The sequence below is a fragment of the Manis pentadactyla genome, chromosome 2 (genome assembly GCF_030020395.1).
Source record: "Manis pentadactyla isolate mManPen7 chromosome 2, mManPen7.hap1, whole genome shotgun sequence".
NCBI lineage: Eukaryota > Metazoa > Chordata > Mammalia > Pholidota > Manidae > Manis > Manis pentadactyla.
Genome location: NC_080020.1, coordinates 229,294,185 through 229,316,832, shown reverse-complemented (window position 1 = coordinate 229,316,832; position 22,648 = coordinate 229,294,185). Strand labels below are relative to the sequence as shown.

General features: G+C 38.5%; 1 protein-coding gene across 8 annotated transcripts in view; it reads right to left on the bottom strand.

The window, feature by feature from the left end:
- ADAM17 (ADAM metallopeptidase domain 17) overlaps nucleotides 1–20,354 on the bottom strand; it is a 50,817-nt gene extending 30,463 nt beyond the window's left edge. For 3 of the 8 annotated variants that reach the window (XM_036881897.2, XM_036881895.2, XM_057497461.1), the window contains exon 1: nucleotides 20,088–20,222. Coding sequence is in view for 2 of the 8 variants with exons in the window: in XM_036881891.2 (XP_036737786.1) it covers nucleotides 2,482–2,570; nucleotides 3,354–3,484; nucleotides 10,348–10,480; nucleotides 20,088–20,184 (450 nt within the window). In the remaining 6 variants the exon portion in view is untranslated. Of the gene's footprint in view, nucleotides 1–2,481; nucleotides 2,571–3,353; nucleotides 3,485–10,347; nucleotides 10,481–20,087 lie in introns of all 8 variants that reach the window. The other 5 variants (XM_036881891.2, XM_036881893.2, XM_036881898.2 and 2 more) reach the window with 4 other exon arrangements.
- Between the last annotated feature and the right edge of the window lie 2,294 nt (nucleotides 20,355–22,648).

Here is a 22,648-nt window from a genome sequence, read left to right as displayed (position 1 = left end):
TATTTTTATTTTCTTAGCCGTGTTACTTTTATTAAAGTTACGTATAAGAGTAGCTGTATTCTTAGGAGATGCACACTGAAGCACTTAGGGGTGAAGTGTCATTAGGTCTGAAACTTATTTCAAATGACCTTTAGCAAAATAACAATAAAGCAAACATGGCATTATGTTACCAGTTAATAAAGGGCTACAGGGCATTCTTTTAATCTTCCTGCAGATATAACATTTTAAAGCAAAAAGTTGGGTAGGATAAAAGTCATCTCATGACTCAAGTTTAGCCTAAGCTTATTTACATAAATAGTAAGCTATGGTGATAAAATCAATCATGGCTTAAAAAGTTTAATGGTTAAGTGTTAAAAAAATATTTCTTTTCTGTTCATTCATATGTCTAAGATTTTAGCACAGATGAACAATTTTTCTATCAAGGTAAATGCAAAGAAGAATTATATGATGAAGAATATCAGAACCACCATACTAAGTAATAAACTACTTTTCTAATTAAAAATTAATCTAATGCCAAAGTCCTTCAATAACCTGATGGGTTTACTTTTAAGTAAACATCTCATAGTAAAATGTTAATTATAGCAGTTTTTTTACTTAGTGAAACAGTACAAGTGAGGAACCTGAGCAAATTTAACTTGGATCCTAAATGTACATGTTTTTAATTAAAAATTAATAGATTATTCTAAGGAAATACGCAGACACACACATTGTAGCAAAAACAAAGCTGTGCATTCCCTACACTGTTTTATCACTCTGAGTGCAAGAGATTATCTTTCCCAGTCTCCTTTGCAGGCAGGTCACAGATAAGAGTTCTAGAATGGGGTGGGGGTGAAGGTGATATATGCCACTTCCAAGGCTAGCCCTTGCCCTTTAAAATCCCCTGTAGGACTTTGTTTCCCTCCTATGGAAACCGCAAAGGACATGTGTCCAGGTGTCAAAGCTGGAAGAGGACCACCTGACTACATCAATCTCAATGAAAGTAAGCAATGAACCTCTGTTGTGGGAGCAGCTGATGTGAAACCCTGGCACAGCCTGGACATAGCTTCCCGTGGTTTTCCAGACTACTCCCTATCACCAGACTACTCTAACTAAATGTATGCACAAAAAGGTGTGCCCAAAGCTGTTTACTACAACATTATTTAACTTCAAATTTTAGAAGCAGAACAACTGACCATCAACAGGGAATTGGTTAAATAAATTGTTTAATGTTTCAATGAACCAACAGGCAGCAGTTATTAAAAACCCTAATTTAGATCTTCATTTACTAACATGGAACAATGTTCGTAATTATATTGTTAAAAAAAATGAAGACAAACTGTATATACTGCATGGTCCTAATGTGACAAGAAGAAACAGTCTTATAACTACTTATTTGTGTATATATGTATAGAAAAAAATCTGAAAGACTTTCATCAAAATGCTAATAAGTTTTATCTCCCAGTAGTGAAATTTCAGGTAACCTTTATATTTGCTGTATTTTTCAGGGAGCATGTATTTTTTTTAATATGAATTGATGGAAAGAGTAAGTAATTTAAAAGTTGATTAACTTGCCTATTCCAGACAAATGCTCATTTACTTTGTGCTAATTTTCTGTTTCTTTCTGGTATGCTAGGCTCCCCAAAACCATGACATTAGTCTAAACATTAACAAATCAAATTAGACTGCAAGGCCAGAGATAGACATTTCTTTTTCACAATGTTAGAGACACAAATGACTAATGGCCATGCAGTTTGGATGTTAGTAAAATGTATAGTATGTACAGCACCAGCACCTTAGTCTTACCCCTAATAAGCACTCAAATGTACTCAAAACTTTCATGTGATCATCCTCACGGTTTTCCCACAGGTGCCCTGTTTGGTGATACCACTACCACTCTGAGTATTCTCATTTTCCTAGGAACACAGAAACACTTTAATCCACAAAGCTGTGGCAAACGTTTTGTTTTCTGGACTAATATGTGACACAGGGCCATGTGTTACACAAATGTGGCTAGTTTGTCTACTGCTAGTACTTCAATGGCACAGCGGCCAGAGCCTGTATCTCCTACAGTTTCCTCTTTTATCTTCTCACACTATGGCTATCACCTTTTATTGGTCTTGCATTTCCAGAGCATCTAAAGAGAAAGGGAGAAATAGAGAAATAAGACTTCACCTTCATCTCTGAGAATGTTTACACTTATAGTAGGATTATTAGGGAAAGAATAAAGTAAAACCACATCCAAAGGGAAAGTTTTCACCCACCCCACATGTGACTTCCTCTCAATCATGGTACTTAGAAAAGACAGGGTGCATCTTAGGACAGCTTCTTAGACATGAAAAAATATTATCTTTAAAAATATCATCTACTTTCTTGGTAAAAAAAAATTAAGCATAGGCGAGAAAAAAAATATTTAAAGACCTTTGTCTTAACACAACTGAGAAAACAGCATTTCAAAAATCAGAGATACATACTCCTGAAAAAAAAATGCACATGTAGATTTACCTCTATATTATATTCTGTCCCATCTGTGTTGATTCTTACTGTAATATCATCATCTCCTAAATGGGCTAAAACCCTAGAGTCAGGCTCACCTTAAGAGAAAAAAAAATTAATCATTAAAATATATTTCTATAAAAAAATTAACTATGTACTACTGTCAATAAAAACCAACCAAGCCCTTCATCAGAGTGGCATCTCCCTACACACTACAGAGATCTACAAGCAAGCAACACAGGCCCCAGCAACAGCTAGGTATTCTCACTCCTAAGGGGTAGCCTCAATCAGCTCATTTAAAACCTCTCTCCCTCAAGCCTCAAGAGTATACTATAGAATAAAACCAAAATAAATGTGTCAATGTTCTTCTGGAATAACTACCTACTTTTAGGTAAGAAATAACTGAGAGGACAGAAAGCATGATTTGGTATGTACAGGCCTGAACTATATATACTATTTGGGGATTTAAACGTCACTTCTTTTTACTTATTTCAGAAAAAGTTTAAACTGCAATTGCTTGTTTATTTTCCTAAGTAAATACATAACAATGATCATAAAGTAAATTATTTTATCTCTTATCTCATAAGGGAAGCCTACAATCTTTCCATGGATTAAAAAAAAATCAATTCTTAACACTTAAGAGGAAATTCATTTTAATCATCAAAATAGCCAGTTAGTATGATAGGCTGGAAAATACCCAATGCTTCCTGTTTGAATGTTTCTGCTTCCAAACTTAACATTGCTAGAGCTCAAATAAGACAAAGTAAAGCACTTCTTGGACACTCTTTCCTCCTCCCCCCAATAAAAGAATATGCAATCAAGTTATATCTGGATAGCTAACACCCCAGACACACGGGCAAACAAACTCGCTCCATACTAACCAACCACATGTCCACTGAAGAAGTCCTGCCATTTGACGGCATACTCGCTTTCATCTTTACCATCTACCACCACGACTTTAAAATTCTGGGAAAAGCGTTCAGTACTTGACGTCAGGTATAATTTAAAATGCCTAAGGAAAGAATACATCTGTTTTTCACTCTAAGCACATAAAACAGAAGCCTAATTTTCATTTAATTAAACTTTCTTAAGAATCTGACAGAAGACTTGACATTAATAAACACTATGCAAGTTATAACTATTGTTTTACTCAGAACTTAGAGCATTGTTATCTCCTGTAAAGAAAAATGTCTTTAATTTTTAGAACTTGGCAGACCAAAAGAAAGTAGAACTGGGGGAAAAAGAGTCAAAGAACTAACACAGTGATCTTTCCTAGAGACTGAAGAATAAATAAGGAAACACACACATCTGGACAGTTCAATTGGAATACTGCTTATCCTAAAAATTTATTAAAGAATGGTATCATTTCATATCATTTATTGAATACCTACTCAGTGCAAGATGCTCTGTATATGTTATCTCCACTTCACACAGTAAAAATTGAGGTTTGGAAGTTAGTTAAAATATTCAAGGTTACACAGCTGGCAAATGGTGAAACTGGAAGTTGAATTTGGTTTACTTCAAAAGCCTGTACTACGCTGCCTTTAGCAATCAAGCTACTCTTATTGCTGTGCAAAATTAGTAAGCGCTACTTTCTGTATTTAAAAGCACCCATGCTTTTTTTTTCTCTTTCCTAAAGAGGACTTACCTGGAAAAAAAATTAATCCACAAATACAGTAAGGAAAATAAGTACAATATATCCAACACAGACATTAAAATACACACTCTAGTTCTTAGTTGGCTTAGTACTCCTTTGTTTTCTATGAGTTTTCAGTCCTGACCTAAAAACTGGGTGTGGGATGTAAGAATTTTTCAATTACTTCCACAGCCCTTTCAATGTGCCCATGAATTCCAAAGATAAAGAATAGGTATGTTTTTCATCTCAGGCACAGGAACAAATTTTGTCAGCTGTGGTGTTGAAAATATAAAGTGTTTTTTTCCCCATGGGTCTGCATAAACTTCAAAGAAGAATCTAGACTGGGACTGTTTCCGTGGCAACAAATATTTTTAACTTTTTGAGCACAACAAGGTAATTTTAGTTTGCTTGTGGTTTTTTTAATGGTCATATGTAAAGAGAGACAATAGAATATTTTTCAGAAAATCTTGGAACATTTTCTCCTATTTTAGAATGTATCTTCCCACACATGCACAGCTATGATTTTTACCCTGTCAGTTATGCTGAGAACTCTGAAAAGCATCCCCATTATAAATGCCTTATTATGTAGTTTAGAGCCTTTAAGAGTCTCAATGTTACTTTTACTTAATGTTCTTTCCAGAAAAATCACTAGAATTGCACTCTTCTTTCATTTTCTACACTAAGAATCTGCCCTATATTAAAGACAAGGACTGAGTGATGGTAAAATTCCTGTTTTCAAAGTTTCTAATCCTCACCTTAGAGCTATAAAACCTCTAACAGGATGTCAGTCAGAATTTATATTTTACTTTATCCTCTCAAAATTATGTGAGGGCATCTACTTCCAGAATTCTTTAAGCATTTTCATTTATCTTCTGACTTATAATTATGTTCACCACAGTAAGTCTAGTTAACATCAGTAACCATGCATAGTTATATTTTTCTTGTGATGAGAACTTTTAAGATCTACTCTCTTAGCAACTTTCAAACATCCAATACAATATTATTAATTATTGTTACCATGTTGTACATTACATCCCCAGGACTTACTTTACAACTGGAAGTTTGTATCTCCTATCTACTTTTAATGGTCCATTTAGCTGGAAAAGTATCACTTTCATTTCTTTAACAGTTCTAGCCCCCTTCAAGTAACTTGAGATATTTTAAAGAGTAACCAATATCTAATTTCATCAAAAAAAATAACTTAAAACAGTATTTCTAACTTTTTCATTACTTAAGAATAATACTGTTTATTGATATATAAAAAAGAACAATTATAACCTCTAGGCAAATTTCAAAGTTTTTTTTCTCTTTTTTCAAAAAATTTCTTTTTAACTCATCATACAATCTCTCAGTGTTTCCATGCTTATTCAATTGCTAATAGTCATAGCCGAATTTAATTTTGTGATCTTGGTTTAAATTATTCTGCCTTCCACTACTACCTAAAAAACAGGAAATGAATCATTTACCATCACCATCAACTAACAAATGGCTTTCACACAAGTAAGTTGAGCCCTATACAAACTGATCATGTCAGGTGTCCCATTTTTTTTCTTTTAAGCTTTAATAACACAGTACAACAGAAAGGAAAGGGTATAGGCTTTGGAGTCAGACAAACCTGGCTTAAACTCTACTTCCATCACCTATTCAGTGTCTGATCTTGGCCTTAACCTCTGCACTTTCATCTACAAGTAGAAATAATACCACCTACTAACAATGATTTTGAGGCTTAAATGAAATAAACTATTTTAAAGTACCTAGTACAAAGTTCTCATACGTTCTTGGATACATCCCATTAAACATTTAAGACAAAACTCTGAAACAAATTACAAATTTCTCTGCTTCCTTACACAGAGAGAATAAATAATGTTTAACATTTCTTAATGAATCAATATCACATATGAAACATAAAAAAGTATGTATGGCCATGGCAGTATTTACCCCTTTAACAAGGATTCTGCAGGCCACCTCAAATCTTACTTTAAAAGAAACCCAGAAAGTTAAACATTGAGTTTGTATCTGCTTACAGTTTTCCCTTTCTTGCTCCTACTCACTTCCTACTACTATACATATCCACCCCTTCACCAAACTCCTACCAGTGTAACAGAAATAACATAAGTTTTGGAGTCAGACTTGTGTTAAAGTCCCTTATCTTCCATTTACTAGCTGAGAACTTTGGATAAGTTACCTAACCTCTCTGAGCCTCAATTTGGGGGTGGGGGAGGGGATGGGGGAACTTCAAAAAGGAAATAACACAAACTTCTATGCAGTACATAGTGAGAATTAGAGATAATACATGGTAAGTGCTTACTGAAATAAATTATACAAAATGAGCACCTGATAAACTATAGCTGCTATTATTATCATCACTGCTCTCTCTAATTTAAGTTTGAAAGCTGGATGGTAATATTTTGACGTAATATCTAATAAAAATAAATTATTCAAAAATAATCTAAGGATGATAATAACTAGGAAAAATTAAAAACATGTAGGAAAATGTATCAGAAATACATATCATAACAAGCCAATTTCCTTAATATACTAAACACTACTACAATTCAGTAACCAAAAGGACAAATCACATATATAGAAATAGAATATTTCTATAAACCAATAGAAAAGTGATAAAAGTATATGAAAAGACAGACACAGAAAAATAAAACAAATGACATAAACACATGAAAAGATGCTCAAGTTCACACAAAATGAATATCAAAACAACTATAAGATACCATCCTCTCTCAGAGGGACAAAATTTACAGGTTAATAAAACTCAGTATTGGCAAGGATAATAGGAAACTAGTAAACTCATATACCACTGCTAGAAGAATAAACTGGTCTAACGTCTTTAGGAAAAAACAACAATATAAAGAAACATTTATAATATGTATATCCTTGACCTAGTAACTTTCCTTTTAGGAATGTATTTAGGAATGTATGAAAATACCTAGACAAGGTATATTTACAACAAAACTCACTGGAACATTGTTACAGAAAAAAATCATTTTGATTAAGTGATATCCATAGGTAGGGTACTAGTAAATAAACTGCTACAGTTCTATGCAATAGAAATAATTATGCAGCTGTTAAAAATGAAATATATGTTATCTACAGCACCTGCACACAGGCATACCACAAAGGTACTGTACTATGGATGGGTTCCAGACCTTGCAATAAAGTCAACTAAATTTTTTGGTTTTCCAGTGCAAATGAAAGTTATGTTTACAGTATATTGTAGTCTTCTAAGTGTGCAACAGGATTATGTCTAAAAAATAATGTATATACCTTAATTTAACATTATTGCTAAAAAGTACTAATCACCATCTGAGCTTTCGGCAAGCTGGAATCTTTTTTGCTGGTGGGGGGGGTCTTATCTTGATGTTGATGGTTGCAGGCTGATCAGGGTAGTGGTTGCTAAAAGTAGGGGTGACTACTGCAATTTCTTAAAGTAGGACAACAATGAAGTCTGTCACATCGACTGACTCTTCTTTTCATGAATTTCTCTGTATTATGTGATGCTGTTTGAGAACACTTCACCCACAGAGCTTCTTTCGAAACTAGAGTCAATAGTTTCAGTCTCTGCCACTGCCTTATCAACTAAGTTTACACTAACATTCTAAATACTTTGCCATTTCAACCATCTTCACAGTATCTTCACCAGGGGTAGATTCCATCTCAAGAAAAGACTTGGAGGTTTCTCATCTGCAAGAAGCACCTCATCCATGAAAATTTTTTCATGAGATAGTGATTCAGTCACATCTTTGGGCTCCACTTCTTCTAATTCTAGTTCTCTTGTGATTTTCACATCTGCAATGACTTCCTCCATGGAATCTTAAACCCCTCAAAGTCATCCATAAGGGTTAGAATCAACTTCTTCCAAACTCCTGTTAATGTTCATATTGTGACCCCTTCCCATGAATTACAAATGTTCTTAATGGCATCTACAATGGTGAATCCTTTCCACTAGGTTTTCAATTTACTTTGCCCAGATTCATCAGGGGAATCACTATCTATGGCACCTATAGCCTTATGAAATATATTTCTTAAATAATAAGACTTGAAAGTCAAAATTACTCATTGATCCATGGTCTACAAAATGGGTGTGTGTTAGCAGGCATGAAAACATAAATGTCGTCGTACATCTCAGAGCTCTTGGGTGAATAGGTGTACTGTCAATGAGCAGTAATATTTTGAAAGGAATCTTTCTTTCCTCTCCAGTAGGTCTCAACAGTGGGCTTTAAATATTTAGTAAATCATGCGGCAAAGAGATGTGCTGTCATTCCAGGCTTTGCTGTTCCATTTAGAGAACACAGGCAGAGTAGATTTAGCATAATTCTTAAGGTTCCTAGGATTTTCAGAATGATAAATGAGAACTGGCTTCAGCTTAAAAGTCAGTACCTTAACTCCTAACAAGAGAGTCAGACTGTCCTTTGAAGCCAGGCATTGACTTTCCTTTCTAGCTAACAAACTCCTACAGGGCACCTTCTTCCATTATAAGGCTGCTCCGTCTACATTAAAAATCTCTTGGTTAGTGTGTCACCATCATGAATTCTCTCACCTAGATGTCCCGGATAACTTGCCGCAACTCCTCTACCAGCACCTGCTCCTTCACCTTGTTACATCCGAAGACGGCTTCTTTTCGTACACTTAATGAACCAACCTCTGTAGCTTCAAACTTTTCTTCTGCAGCTTCCTCACCTCTCAGACTTCACAGAATGGAACAGAGTAAGGGCCTTGCTCTGGATTAGGCTTCAGTTTAAGGGAAAGTTGTGGCTGGTTTGATCTTCTATTCAGAGCACTCAAACTTTCTCCATGTCAGCAAGAAGGCTGTTTTGCTTCCCTATCATTCACATGTTCACTGGAGTAGCAATTTTAATACCCTTCAAGAACTTTTCTTTTGCATTTATAACCCAGCTGTTTTGAGCAATAGGCCTAACTTTCGGCCTGTCTCGGCTTTAGATATGCCTTCCTCATCAAGTTTAATCATTCCAAGCTTTCAACTTAAAGTGACAGAATGCGACTTCCTTTCACTTGAGCACTTACAGGCCATTATAGGGTTGTTACTTGGCCTAATTTCAATATTGTTGTGTCTCAAGGAATAGGGAAGCCCAAAGAGAGGGAGGGGAAAAAAAAGATATGGAAGAATGGCTAGTTGCTGGAGTAGTCAGAATTCACATTTATCTGTTCACCATGGCACAGTTCATGGCACCCCAAAATAATTACAATAGTAACACCAAAGATCACAGATCACCATAACAAATGTAACGATAATGAAAAAGTCTGAAATACTTTGAGAATTACCAAAACGTGACAAAAGAAATGAAGTGAGCAAATGCTGTTGGGAAAATGTTGCCAAAAGACTTGCTCAATGCAGGGTTGCCACAAATCTTTACTTTGTAAAAATCACAATACCTGAGAAACACAATAAAACAAGGTATGCCTATATGTACATATCTGTATGCAAAAATATGCATTAAAATCTTTTGGATGTTAGGCAGGATACCGCTCTGAGTCTGGGAAGTGCACTGAGTTGTTAAGAAGTGAAAACTTCTTACTCTCTCTGTAGTTTGCATGTATTTCTTTTATTTTCAAAAAATTTGTTGAAGGTTTATCCTATAAAAGAATAATTCAGCCCATTTATATTCTGTTTTTTTTCTTTTTAGTAAAGCTCTTTATAAAGAATTGGAAAGTGGCCTGCAATTATCTAACAAGACTTACACCTACAAAACATAAGAGATACTAAGATTACTACCCAAATAGACTACATCTATCAATTCATGCTATTATGTAAAAGAAAATGTAGAAAGAACACGAAATTCTAGACCTGGCTCACTACCAGGCTGTGGGGTCCTGAACAAATTCTTTACCGTTAAACCTCAGTGTCTTCATGTATAAAATAAAATTAGTACTCAGTAAATGGTTGATAGTTCTAAAGTAGGACAAAAAATTTAAGGTATTATAATAATTAAATTAATTTAAATTCTTTATTAGAATTCCGCAAATGCAGTATCATCATTAATGCTTTTGGAATAGCCATTGACTTTTTCTTAACACTCATCAGTATAAATTTTAGAATAAGCAATACACTATATACAGGAATCATGACAGACTGTAATTACATAAATTACAAATCTTTAAAATGTAACTCCCTAAGTGAAATTTCAGTAGCACCCTTATTTTTCTCCTTTATCACACCAAGTCCCCCAGTTTATCAACATTATTCTATGAATAATTCAAATTACCTTTTCAAGGCTGAAAAAGTTAGTAGTGTTTCTAAATGTGTTGAGGCCTGTAGATCCCTTTTTCTTACCGAGTGCTGTTGGATATTGGATAAAGAGAGGATATCGTAGTCTGAAAGCAAAGAATCAAGCTTTTCTGAAATAAAGGGAAAAATGTTATTAACACCTACACCTACCAATCAATTATAGTATCACTAAAATGAGTCAGACAATAAACTCTTCCTGATGTAACTCATTATGAAATGCCAACCTGACCTATGAATTACTCTTTTTTTTAATTAAGGTATCGATATATACTCTCATGAAGGTTTCACATGAAAAACAATGTGGTTACTACATTCACCCATATTATTGAGTCCCCCCATGCCCCACTGCAATCACTGTCCATCAGTGTAGTAAGATGCCACAGTCAATACTTGTCTTCTCTGTTCTACACTGTCTTCCCCATGATCCCCCCACACCATGTGTACTAACCCATGAATTCTTCTTACCAAAAAAAAAAAAAAAAATCCCACAAAAATAAAAACAGATTGAACAGTCTAATCAGATCTAAATTAGGACATAAAGGGTTTAGAGGTTACCAAGTTAAATAACAACATTGGGAAACAATCAGCCACACCCAGAATGTTAGAATTCCTAAGAACAAATGACCCAATTTCTTCAGGAAATAAATGGCATAGGAAAGAAGGGAGGGAAAGAGACATAATAGACAATAAATACAGCAAGCAAGCCAATGTGTGAAATTTTTTAGATTCTAGGTCAAATCAATTGTGGAAAGATATTTGCAACAATTAGGGAAATCGGAACATGAGTCCATGTTCTTATTAGATATGAATAATTTTGGTATCTCAAAGAGAATTATATTATGCAATGAGCTAATTTCTAAATTAAAGGCATTTCTGGCTTGTATTTAGAATGTCTAAAAGCAAGGTGGCCAACTCAACCTGCCCATTGCCAACCTGCCCATTGCCAGCCCATGTCAACCAAACATGACCTGGCCTCCCTCTGAATTCTGAAGCCCTTTGCTTACACCTTTCTTCTGGCACTTCTGAGTTATATTTATCTCACAAACAATTATCAGTTGATGTGTAGTAAGAAAGAGTAACAAATACATTAATGGCCTGAGCAAACCAAAAGTAACAAAGTAAGTCTTTTACAGAAAAATCACATATTCTAAACTAAAGAACAATAAAGTGGTAATATCCTTATCATTGCTGCCCTCAACAGATGGGGCAGATTATCGATCCACTGCACACCGGGAAGCAGAATAGTAAAACCAAACAAAGCCCTAAGGAAAAAAAATTTAATTATGTTACCAGACTGACTTAGCACCCAATAAAAGCAAAGACTCACTACCCCAAAGATCAACCACAAAGAGTTTTTATTTGGTAGAGCAAGAGTAAACACTATGATGTAATAGTGTATGCTACTCTTCTAAGTCACTTTTCATCAACAGCAACACTGCTGCCTCATCCAAAATCAGATGGATTTTTGAAAGACAATTTTGGCAACTTAATGTCTGTAAAAACTCTAAAAATACTTCAGCTGATGCTTTCCTTTTCTCTCAACAAATACCACTGCAGAAGCTATGCTATTCAAAATCATTCCACTGGACTTAGAATGTCCTCAGAATATAGCAACAGGAGCTTAAAATAAAAGCATATTGCTACTAAGGTTAAATATGCTCACAAAACCATTTTTTAAAGGCAGAATCCACCCAATACTTTTCCCCTTCCACTTCCCCTAAATACCCTCAATTGGTCCATTCATATACTGCTATGTGCCAGGCACTAGTTTTTAAGTATTCAGATACAGCATTAAACAGAATGAAGTCCTTGCTTAATGCAATACAGCACCCATTTTAATGTGGGAGACAGACAATGCACAAGAAAATTTATAATATGCCAGTGCTATGGCCATTAAAGCAAGATAGCGGAGCAGAGACAGAGAGTGGGAAGGGACAGTTTATATAGTGTCAAAGAAAAATGCCTCACTGCTACATAAGGTGCAAGCAAACCTGAAGAAAGCAGGGGTAAGCATGCCACCATCTGATGAAAGTAAATTTCAAAGTTCATTCAAGGTTCTAACAACATTAAATGAAGTGGCAGCAAACTTCACACTTAAGGGGTTTCACCCATTTTCTGCTAACAAAATTTCCTTTTCAGTTTAATCCAGAGGAAAGCTGTTTCAGAAGGCATCAACCAACCTTTATGCCAATGGATGGCTGCTGGTGATTCGTCCTTACTAATTATAGTGCTTAGCAGAGCCAATGAAAAACCTGCAAGAAGGATGCTGTTTATTCAACAATTTTGGGTGTTTGTTTTTTACAAGAGTATTTTACAAACTATTTACAAAAACCATTTCTGGGTGTTTTCTGATATTATCTCCACAAACATCCCTGGGATATTAGCCCATCTTACAGATGAAGAAACAGACTCTGGGAGAGTAACATCACAAAGTCAATGTAGCACAAAACTGGAATTTGAACTTGGGCCTGTCTGGCTGAGCACCCCAAGTTTTAATGATATCATACTTTTGAGACTTTGTAAAAATAGCCTAACTCTTCTTGGACCTTCTACTTCTTGGTCTCCTGCTTTTCAACATGTCAACCAAACATGACCTGGCCTCCCTCTGAATTCTGAAGCCCTTTGCTTACACCTTTCTTCTGGCACTTCTGAGTTATATTTATCTCACAAACAAATTGTAAAACAACCAAAAGGGAGCTGTTTTATTCATCACAATATCCTTAGTTCCCAATACCCAGCACAGAACTCTGCGCCAATCAACACTCCCATATTCACAAATTGCACAAATTCTCAATGCTGAGATGCTGTGATACAATCCTTAAGCTCAGCTTCCCTGATACAGGTTCGTACATGAACTCAGTTTCAGTCAAGATCACAATCGCTCCTTCTGACTGAGAAACTTAACCTCAAACACTGAATTTTCACTGTCAATAATACAGCCAGTCATTCTCGAAGTGTAGCCCCCATATCAGCAGCACCAGTGTCACCTGGGAACTTGTTAAAAGGCCAGTTTTCAGGTCTCCTCAGTCCTATTCAATCAGAACAGTCTTGGGGTGAGGTCCAGCACTCTGTGGCTAACATGTCTTCAAAGTGATTCTGACACACTCAATTTTGAGAACCACTGAACTAGGCTAAAGGAAATAGTTCAAAGTGAATAGCATTAAGCACAAAGTTCACTGTTTAGCCTTGCATTATTAAGAAAAAAAAATCAGAAAAAAGGTAAATTAATAACTGGGAAACAGACAAGTTATAGTACTTGCAAGTGACAGATACAAAAAACCTGTAATCATGTAAAATAATGGTAACAACACGTTTTTAAGAACATGGGAAAATGCACTATAATATTAAATAAACAAAAGTAGATTTTTTAAAAAAACTATTCATGTGGCATGATCTTAACTATGTAGAAAAATAAGCCTAGAAAACAGAAAACAAGAGCAAGATAGTAACATCACTGGTTATCTTTAGGTATATTTTCTATAATAAGCATTTTTAAAATGTAGCTCACTAAAGCACTTTAATTAGCATGCTTCAATTGTAATTTGTCCTCTTTCAATAACTAGATTGATGTTTTTCAAATTGTATGTCCTGGAGCCATTCCAAACAACACTCCCCTCGTCCAAGAGAGTTCCTGCTCCAGCCACTGCCCTTCACCAGCAAGTGGCCTCTCAGCTACTCAGCATTTGATTGCACTTCACTTCCAAACTCCCAACCATTGGTAATCTCGATTTTCTAAGCTTTTTCAACTGAATTTATATTTCTCTCACTTTCCAAGAGTTTATCCTTTATCCATATCCAAATCTCTCAGTATGATTTAAGATATAACTTAAGTCTGAACCACTTAACTATCTTTCTTAGTTCTGCATACAGATTCTCTCGTTTAAAAACTCCACAGTGGCTGCCCAGTACTCTCTAGAATGAGAACACCTTCCTCGCTTTCTACAAGTTGCTCCAGCAATCACCCTAAACAATTGGGTTTTTCTCATTTCAGCTGGCTACCAACACAAATGAGCAAACACACACAATTAAAGTGGTCAGACTAGCTGATACAATCCACACCTGAGTACCGCCTTTTGAATAAGCCCAGCCACCATCACAGAGAGACCTAGGTGTCGTCTTACCTAGGCTATAAGCATCCTCCAGAGGACGCATCAGCAAGCCACAAGTCCACTTTTTCCCCTGACCCCTCCCCTCAAAGAGTCCGCCAAAACCCTGGCCAAAAAAAAGCCTCTTGGCCTGTTAGAGACCCTCTTTTTCCTTTGTTCTGCTGGCAGAGACAGAGGGTCCCTCTCAGGTTCAGCAATAAACCTGCTTTGACTGTTCAGTTTGCATCCCCTCTCTTCTTTCACTAGCAAATGATATTATTTAGGTATCCTCTACCCACTCCTCCCTGCTCTTCTCTGACAGGTGCTATGGTTTCTCCCACCTGGCCTCAAGTGTCTAGCTGTCCTTAAAGACCCCACCTTTCACTGCTTTTGAATCTTTTTTCCACCCCCTTCCTTTCTTGCACATACATCCTGCACTTAGTTTTCTCCCTTCCATCAGACCCAAGCTGTTGATTTATTCAACATTTATTGAAACCCTCCTATCTTCCAGCCACTAGGGATATAATGGAAAGAGAAATATATTCCTGACATTGTAACACTGGGAGCAAGACTACCACACAAAAAAATTACTATGAAATACGTCGAGCACCAAGGGAGAGGAAGCTGCAGGAAGTGATGGAAGGACACAGCAGGAGCATGACCCCTGCGGGTGAGCCAAGGATGCTTTCCCAGGGAAACAGTATTGAAGTTAAAACCATAAGAATGAAGCGGCAGCCAAGAAAAGGAGAAATAAAGAGAGTTCTAAGTGAAGGGCGTAACATATGCTGAGGTCCACAGGCAACAGAGAACACACTACTCAAAGAAATGAAAGCAACTTCGGGAGGCAGAGGTGCAGAAAGCTCAGAGGGTATGCAGGGTGTGAGGCTCGAGAGGGAGTCAGGTCTACTCATAGAGGGTGATGGAACTAAGTAAGGATTTGGGACTGTGGGATGAGGGCAACAGCTGTTAGAAATGTCTGTGTGATTGCAGTCTGGAGAGGAGGCCAGAGCAGAGCAAGACTGGAGTCTGGGACATTGGCTAGTAAGCTGCTGAGTAATTCAAACAGAGATCACAAAAAGACCTCCAGGTTTCTGGCTTGAGTATCTGGGTACACAGTGGTACCACAGTCATTGAGATAAAAAAAAACATGAGTAGGAGGTTTGGGGGAGGGGCTGATGTAAGAGAACAGCTGGATGCTAAAAGATTCTGGTGTTCCATATTACTATCTTGTTCTTTTATACAGTTTGCAATTACCTTGTTCATTTACATAGGACTTTTTTGCATTAAGTCATCATATGTTTGCAATTAAATTACTGACAAGTCTTTAGAGTGATTTTAGGTGGAGAGAAAGAAAGTCTGTTACGGTATGATTTTCAACATCAACATCAGTGGTAAAAAGAAAGCAATGCTTTTTTCCTTCCGCATGTTCTCAAAGAATAAAGAGAAAGCTGGACCTTCAGGCCTGCAATAAACTGGCTTTCTGGACGTAGATGTGGATTGGCCTGCATAAGACCTGATAAACCTTCCACTTCACGTTCTCTTACATCTGAATTGTTCATCTCCAGGATAAGCTTTTATGACCACTGACTTTGTACAATGAAGCATACTCATATTTCTTTCACCAACCCCGGAATCAACATTTTAAATATAAAACTGATTTTTAAACAGTGAGGTATTATATAAGAAAAGTTTGGGAACATTTGTGGACTTTTTGCTTGCCTTTTTTCTTTTTACAATAAACGGCTTTTTCCTGGAATACAACCTTCAAGTGGAATGCGGAACTCCATTAGCATTGTGCATTCTCCACTGCTCAGGGGCATGGAGTACAAAGAGTGCCCCAAAATGAAACTATCAGTGCCATGCTCCCACTTCTGGTGTCAGAGCAGAAAAGATAAAACCAGAGCTGCTGTCAAGTGTTTATTCTGCTTGTGCAGAATACACGTGAAACCTGAGTGCTCTTCAACACTCCCCAACACATGCAGGACAAGGGAGTGGCCTGGCCAGGTTACTGTGCAACAAGCCCCACCCAAGGGTGAATCTGTCCTTGGGACTAAGAAAGGACAGCAGAACTCTCCACTAGGCAGTGGACCCAAAAGCCTGGGAACTAAAACTTAATTCTATGGGTCTGTATCAGTTAGGGAGGTTGGAAGATGTGCTGCCTCAAATAATTCCATGTCAAGAGCTCTTCACCAGGCTGGGACTGAACCTAGGCCAAGACTCTTCACAAGACCAGTCACGTGGGAACTCTGAGTCCATGAAAGTCAGCACAGCCCAAGGGACCCTCTGAAGAAACTTGGATTGGTCCATAAGGCTCTATGGATGAAAGGGATGCAAATTCAGGGTAAGCAATGAGACTACTTCCACAATTTTCAGTAACACTGCGTATTCTGAAACTAAACCTTGTCTTCTATAGTCATTCTTCTCATCAAACAGATAGGAAGTAATTTTGGACATGTTATATTTGAAGTGCCTGTGAACAATGAAGTGGAAACGTCAAGTGGGACACATGCGTGTGAAGCTTCAGAGAACAAGTCTACCTCAGAAGTACATATTTGATAGTCATGAGAAAACACTCAAATGGGAAGTGAAACCAGGGCAGCAGATGAGACTTCTCAGAGCCTACAATTCATGTTAAAGGGGTGGGGGCGGGGGAAGAGAGAGAGATGTGTGGGGAGGGAGAGACCATCTCCTTGGATGATTTTAGTATTAAGGGATAGAAGAAAAACTTCATTTCACTTCCCTACCTCAGTGAAGCCTATACCTGTCCTTCCTTTCATGCCAACTTTTTCAGACTTTCTTCAAATTATACTTCCAACTAAAAACACCATCTCTCACAAATAAAAAATGGTAAAGAATCCAAAAATCAACCACCACTTGGCTTTGAAGAAAGACACCTACATTTAATGTTCTGGAAAACCCTGTAATGGCCAAGAGAAGTTCTCCAGTTTCTCCACCATGACTCTCTGATTAACTCGTCTCTTCATTTTATTCTGAAAACACAGTTTACCTGTTTGAGTAGTACAAAGCAGAGCAGCGTTAAATCTTCCTTGGAGCAGTAAGGGTAGCTAAGTGTTTCAGCTTTAAAGGAATGCAGCTTGTAAGCAAAATTAACATCAAAAGAGGAAGCCACATGTCAGAATATTGAGCAAAACAATGCTGTTAATAATGAGAAATGAGTATTGAGATGTGCAGAAGCCCCACACCAATAACCTTAAAATAAACTTCAAAATACATGTTTCAGATACAAACTTTCATCCCTCATCTGTGACCTACATTTTCTTTCCTTCCACCCACTACATCCTCTTTTATTAAAAGTAACACAAAGGGAAAACACTTTTGAAATCAAGTGGGACTTTATACACCCCAGCTACAACTTAACAAGATATCATCATGACTAAGCTCACATGACTCATAACTTTCCTAAATTAAGCAATTCATAACCGTTCAATTGCAATCATTTTGGGTGACCTGTGGAGTACTCCGAAAACCAGGATTCTATTACATATTTCTGTCCTTCAGAAAAATGTTGTCAATTCCCTAATCAATATTTAGTACTGTGGTTATGGTAACATTTATAGGATAAGTAGGCTAATAAATAATAAAACACCCTCTTTAACTATGAAACTATTCATTGGTCTTGACCAATTCAATTTAAATAATGGTAGGGTTAAGCAACAAATCCTGAGCTGTTAAAAAACACACAAAAAAGTCATTCTTCAAAAGAAAAAAATATCCACAAGGCATATATTTATCACTACGTGAACTTGAAAACTCACTACACCCTTAGAGATTCCTTTTTCCTGCCACTTTATTTAAAAATCTAGACATGATCTCAAAGGTTCAATTCAACTCTAACAGTCTCTAAGTGCCCCCATCGGGAGTGTCCTTATTTTCCCTCTTCACCTACCTAAACCTTAAAGTCTTGGCTCAAGTATCACCTTCAGAGAGCCCCTTGATGATAATACCTGCCATATGGACTCTACCACGTTCCTCCACATTGTTTCAGAATTGCCTGTTTTAGATCTCTCTATACCACTATGCCAAAAGCTTTCTGAATCTGATCGTTGTATTTCCAATGCCACACATAATACTTGCATACAGTATGTGTTCTTCAAACATTTGGTGAATAAACAAGTAAGTCTATACATTTTCCTGGTGGTCTGCACTTTGCAAATTAAAAACACACGGTCCAAAACACCCTTATGGTCTATGAATATTGTTGAGAACAGATCTAAAGTAAGGTTTTTCCCTATATGATGTACATCCTTAGGATTCATGCTTATTTTTCCATCTGTGAAAAGGAGAATAAAAGTGAAACAGTTGTCCTAGAGTGGTGAAAATGTAATTTTAGTATCTCAAAATACATGTTCTTTTAATTAACATTTATCATTATGAAATGGATCCATATCCTATCCCTCCCTTCTGATCACTCCTATTTCAAAAATTTTCATCAGTTTGTATTAACTTACCACATCGCACCACCTCCTAACAACCTCCCTCGCCGTTCATTAAACTAGTCACCTGTAGTTCACTTCAATTTGAGATAACCACAAAGCACCTGTTCGGGTGAGAACACTCAACACCTTTAATAACTTCATAATTACAATTTCTGTCCGTTAAACAAAAAGGAATTGCTAGGTAAACTAATGCAAAAATTTTATTAACCATAAAGAAAACCCACATGGTGTCTCAATCTGCATAATCTATACATGGAATCAAGGTGGGATTTGGGGACCAATACAACCATGAAAAATCAGAGGCTACGACTTCGCACACTGGAAAAATATACTATGTTTTGTATTTTATTATTAATTAGTCAAAACTATCTTACCTGTCAGCTTCTGAAAGATAAAGACCCCTAACAGATACTATAGGTTTAGACAAACTAATTTCCAACAAACTTATCTCTCTTAACGTATGCCCATCCTTAAAGCCAATCTCTAAGAAAATCTAAGAATCCTCTACTTTATAGGCTCAGAACTGATCAAACTGGTCATTCCTGATAATTTCTTTGTTTAAAATGGCAAGGAAGGCATTCACAGTTAACAGTATCACGAATTGGCTTGACAAGTTTCAGCGCCCCTTCCCCCCCAGAACCTTCAATAAGCTACTATTTAAATAACTAAATACAGGCTTACGGTGTTCACAAAACGCACTCTTGAGTTCTCCAGCCACCGCCTTCCAACCAGATGCCTGCGTAAGTACTTCCTACAGCGGAAAGTCTAGCTCGTTCCTTAGAGCCAGGGGAGCTGTGGCTGCCGGCCCTTCCCGTCCTCCTCCCGGAGGGCTGCTTTGACAGGAAAGCACACCCTGGCAGCGCAGGGCCCGGGACCACATCACCGCCTCCAGACACCCGCTCCAAATACACACCCAGGGGGCAGACCCCTCCCAGAACCCTAGTCAATACGGGAGACCCCCTGCGGCATCCCTTTCCCGTTTAGAGAGACCAGCCCGTCTTCATTCTTTCCTCAAAATGCAAGAGCCACACCCCCTTCCTACACTAAAAACTTAGGGACGCGCCACCGCCGTCCCATACCCCGCCCCCAAACACCTGATGGATCCCGCTGCCCTCTTTTCCCCGACAGCAGCGCGCGCCAGGCGCCGGCCTAAGGCAAGTTCCCCCGGTCTTTACCGAGTCGCTGCGGGGAGCCGAAGCCGGGCTTGTCCGGAGGCCGCGGCGCCAGCACGAAAGAAACCCAGCTGGTCAGGAAGAGGAGACACTGCCTCATGTTCCCGGCCCGGCCACCGGCTTCACCTCTTTGGGCAGCCTTTGCCTGACGGGGACTCGGGACACTGCTCACATTTGGGGAAGAAGGGGATCCGCCCGGCCCGGCCCCTCAAGCTTCTTTTGGCTCCCGCGCCGCCTACCGGAAGACGCTTAGAGCCCGACTCAAGGCCCCCGGAAATGCTGGCCGCGCTCCCGGAGGCCGGCTCAGCCCACTTCCGGCCGCCTCCGCCTCTGCACCGCCCGCAGCCGGAAGCCGGGCGCCGCGCGGCCTGGCGGGAGGCCCTGGCGCTCCCGTCCCAGTGTCCTGTCCCGTTGGGGCTCGGCCGGCGCAGGCCCGGATGCTACCGCCGCGACCTGGCCCGACCCGGCCGGCCTCGCCGCTGTCCCTGGGTGACCGCAGGGAGGGAGGCGGGAGCTCACAAGCAGGCCGCCTCCCCGGTCTTGGTCCCGCATCTGGTTAGGATCTCTGCCACCCTTTTCACTACGCGAACTGTGGACATCGCCCTGGGGCCCAGGGCGCACGAGGGGCGCCAGGCCCGGGGTCATGACCAACAGCTAAGCGCCTAGGACGAAGGACGGGCTCTCGGGAGGGGGAAGGGCGCTGCTCCCGACTCCTGAGAAGCCCGCGTCTCACGCACCGGCTTGGAGACCAGCCTCCCAGACGCAAATGGTCCAGGTCGGCTTTGGGCGCAGCGTCTGACCACCAGCGTCACAGGCCTCTCTGCATCGTAGCGAAAAGGGCTTTGAGGAGGGAGAGAAATAAACAGGAGCTTTCTTCATGCAGAACTTATCATTGGCCCCGCTGTAGGTAGCCTCTGTACCGGAATCGTAGACCCGAGCTCCTCATCTGTGGGTACAGGAGCGAAAATCTTGCAACTGCCTTACTAAAATTCAACTCTTTGCCTGGTCCCTTTAGATTGGAAAATTCCCAAGGCAGTTTGCGTTTTGTTTTGCAAAAATTTTAGCTCTGTGTAGTTCAGTAGTGTTTATGGTACTGAATAAAACATTCAAGAGTCATTGAATATGTATTGCTATTTTGGTTCATCTAAAGTTTATGCAAGTGGGGTACAACACACTTACCACTTAAGAATGAGGGGGACAATTTACAAAATGGTAAGTTGTTAGCAATAAAATATTAGTCCTGTCTGTCAAGCTTCAAGGCTAGTTCCTAATAAAATACCCAAAACAGGTTTAATTTTTAGGTTCATTGTTCTATGTCTCAGTAAAATCTCAGCATCTTTTCCAACGGTTATCCATAATTACTGACTGCATTTTGGCTTAACTGAACCTGGAGGTTCATCTAAGGTTTATGCCTTTATTAAACAAACAAACTGATGGCATATACAATCAAACTGTAAGCAGAACTTCACCTCTGCAAACTGTATTCAATTTTTTAAAAATTGTTTCTTATAAAAATGTGACAATTGTATACAATTTTTTAAATACAAGAATGTCATCTTATATTCTGATCATCCAGGAACCATACTCTCCAGTTTATAACTTTGGTAGATCCTAGATTATATTCTCTTGGTGTCCCATTTCAAAATAAATCCCATTTTTAAAAAGTAAAGCTCCTGGTCCATTTTCTTATTCATATCCAGAAGTCCTACATTTTCAGGGACAATCCGGATTCAAATCTCTCCCATTTACAAATCAGAGCCCAAGTTATTTCCAATTGGAGGTTTGTCTTTCATTAATCAAGTGTCCATAACTTCAAGATAAAAGAGCATCACGTGGGGGAGATAAAGAGCCAGAAGTATGATAAGAGGGACACATAGAATACAACTAGTAGTCTGAGCCAGTGGTCTTGAAACTTTATCCTCTTATACCCAAAAGACTTTTAAAAAATATGTATACCTCCTAGATGCATTAAAAATTGTTTCATCATAAATGGTAGTTGGAAAGGATGACATTTCTACCATAACGTAAATACTGACATTTAAAATTGAAATTGTTAGGTCTTTTAAATTTGCCCAGTGGAATACAAATACCTGAGAGACTGGATAACCACTCTGGGAGCCAGCTTCCCAGGGGACCACCAATGATCACTGCTTCCTGATATTCACACCCTGTGTACCCAGTCTCCTTCCACACTGGACCGACGATCTGTGTGACCAATAGCATATGACAGAAGTGATGGTATTTCACTTCCAAGATGATGTAAGAGACTGTGACTTCCATCTGGGGTGCTCTCTTGTTTTGTTGCTCTCTCTTGGATCCCTCACTCTGAGAAGCCAGCTTTCTTATCTATGGAGGTTACCAGCCCACAGCCAAAGTAACTGAGAGCTGCCAAAGACTGTATGAGTGAGCTTGGAAGTGATGTCTCCAGCCCTAGGAGACCTGTGAGGTGACTTCAGTCCCCAAGCCCAACCACTTGACTGCAACCCCATGAGACCCTTAGCCAGAACTACCAGACCAAGTCATTCTCAGACTCCTGATCCTCAGGAACTATGCGAGAGAATAAA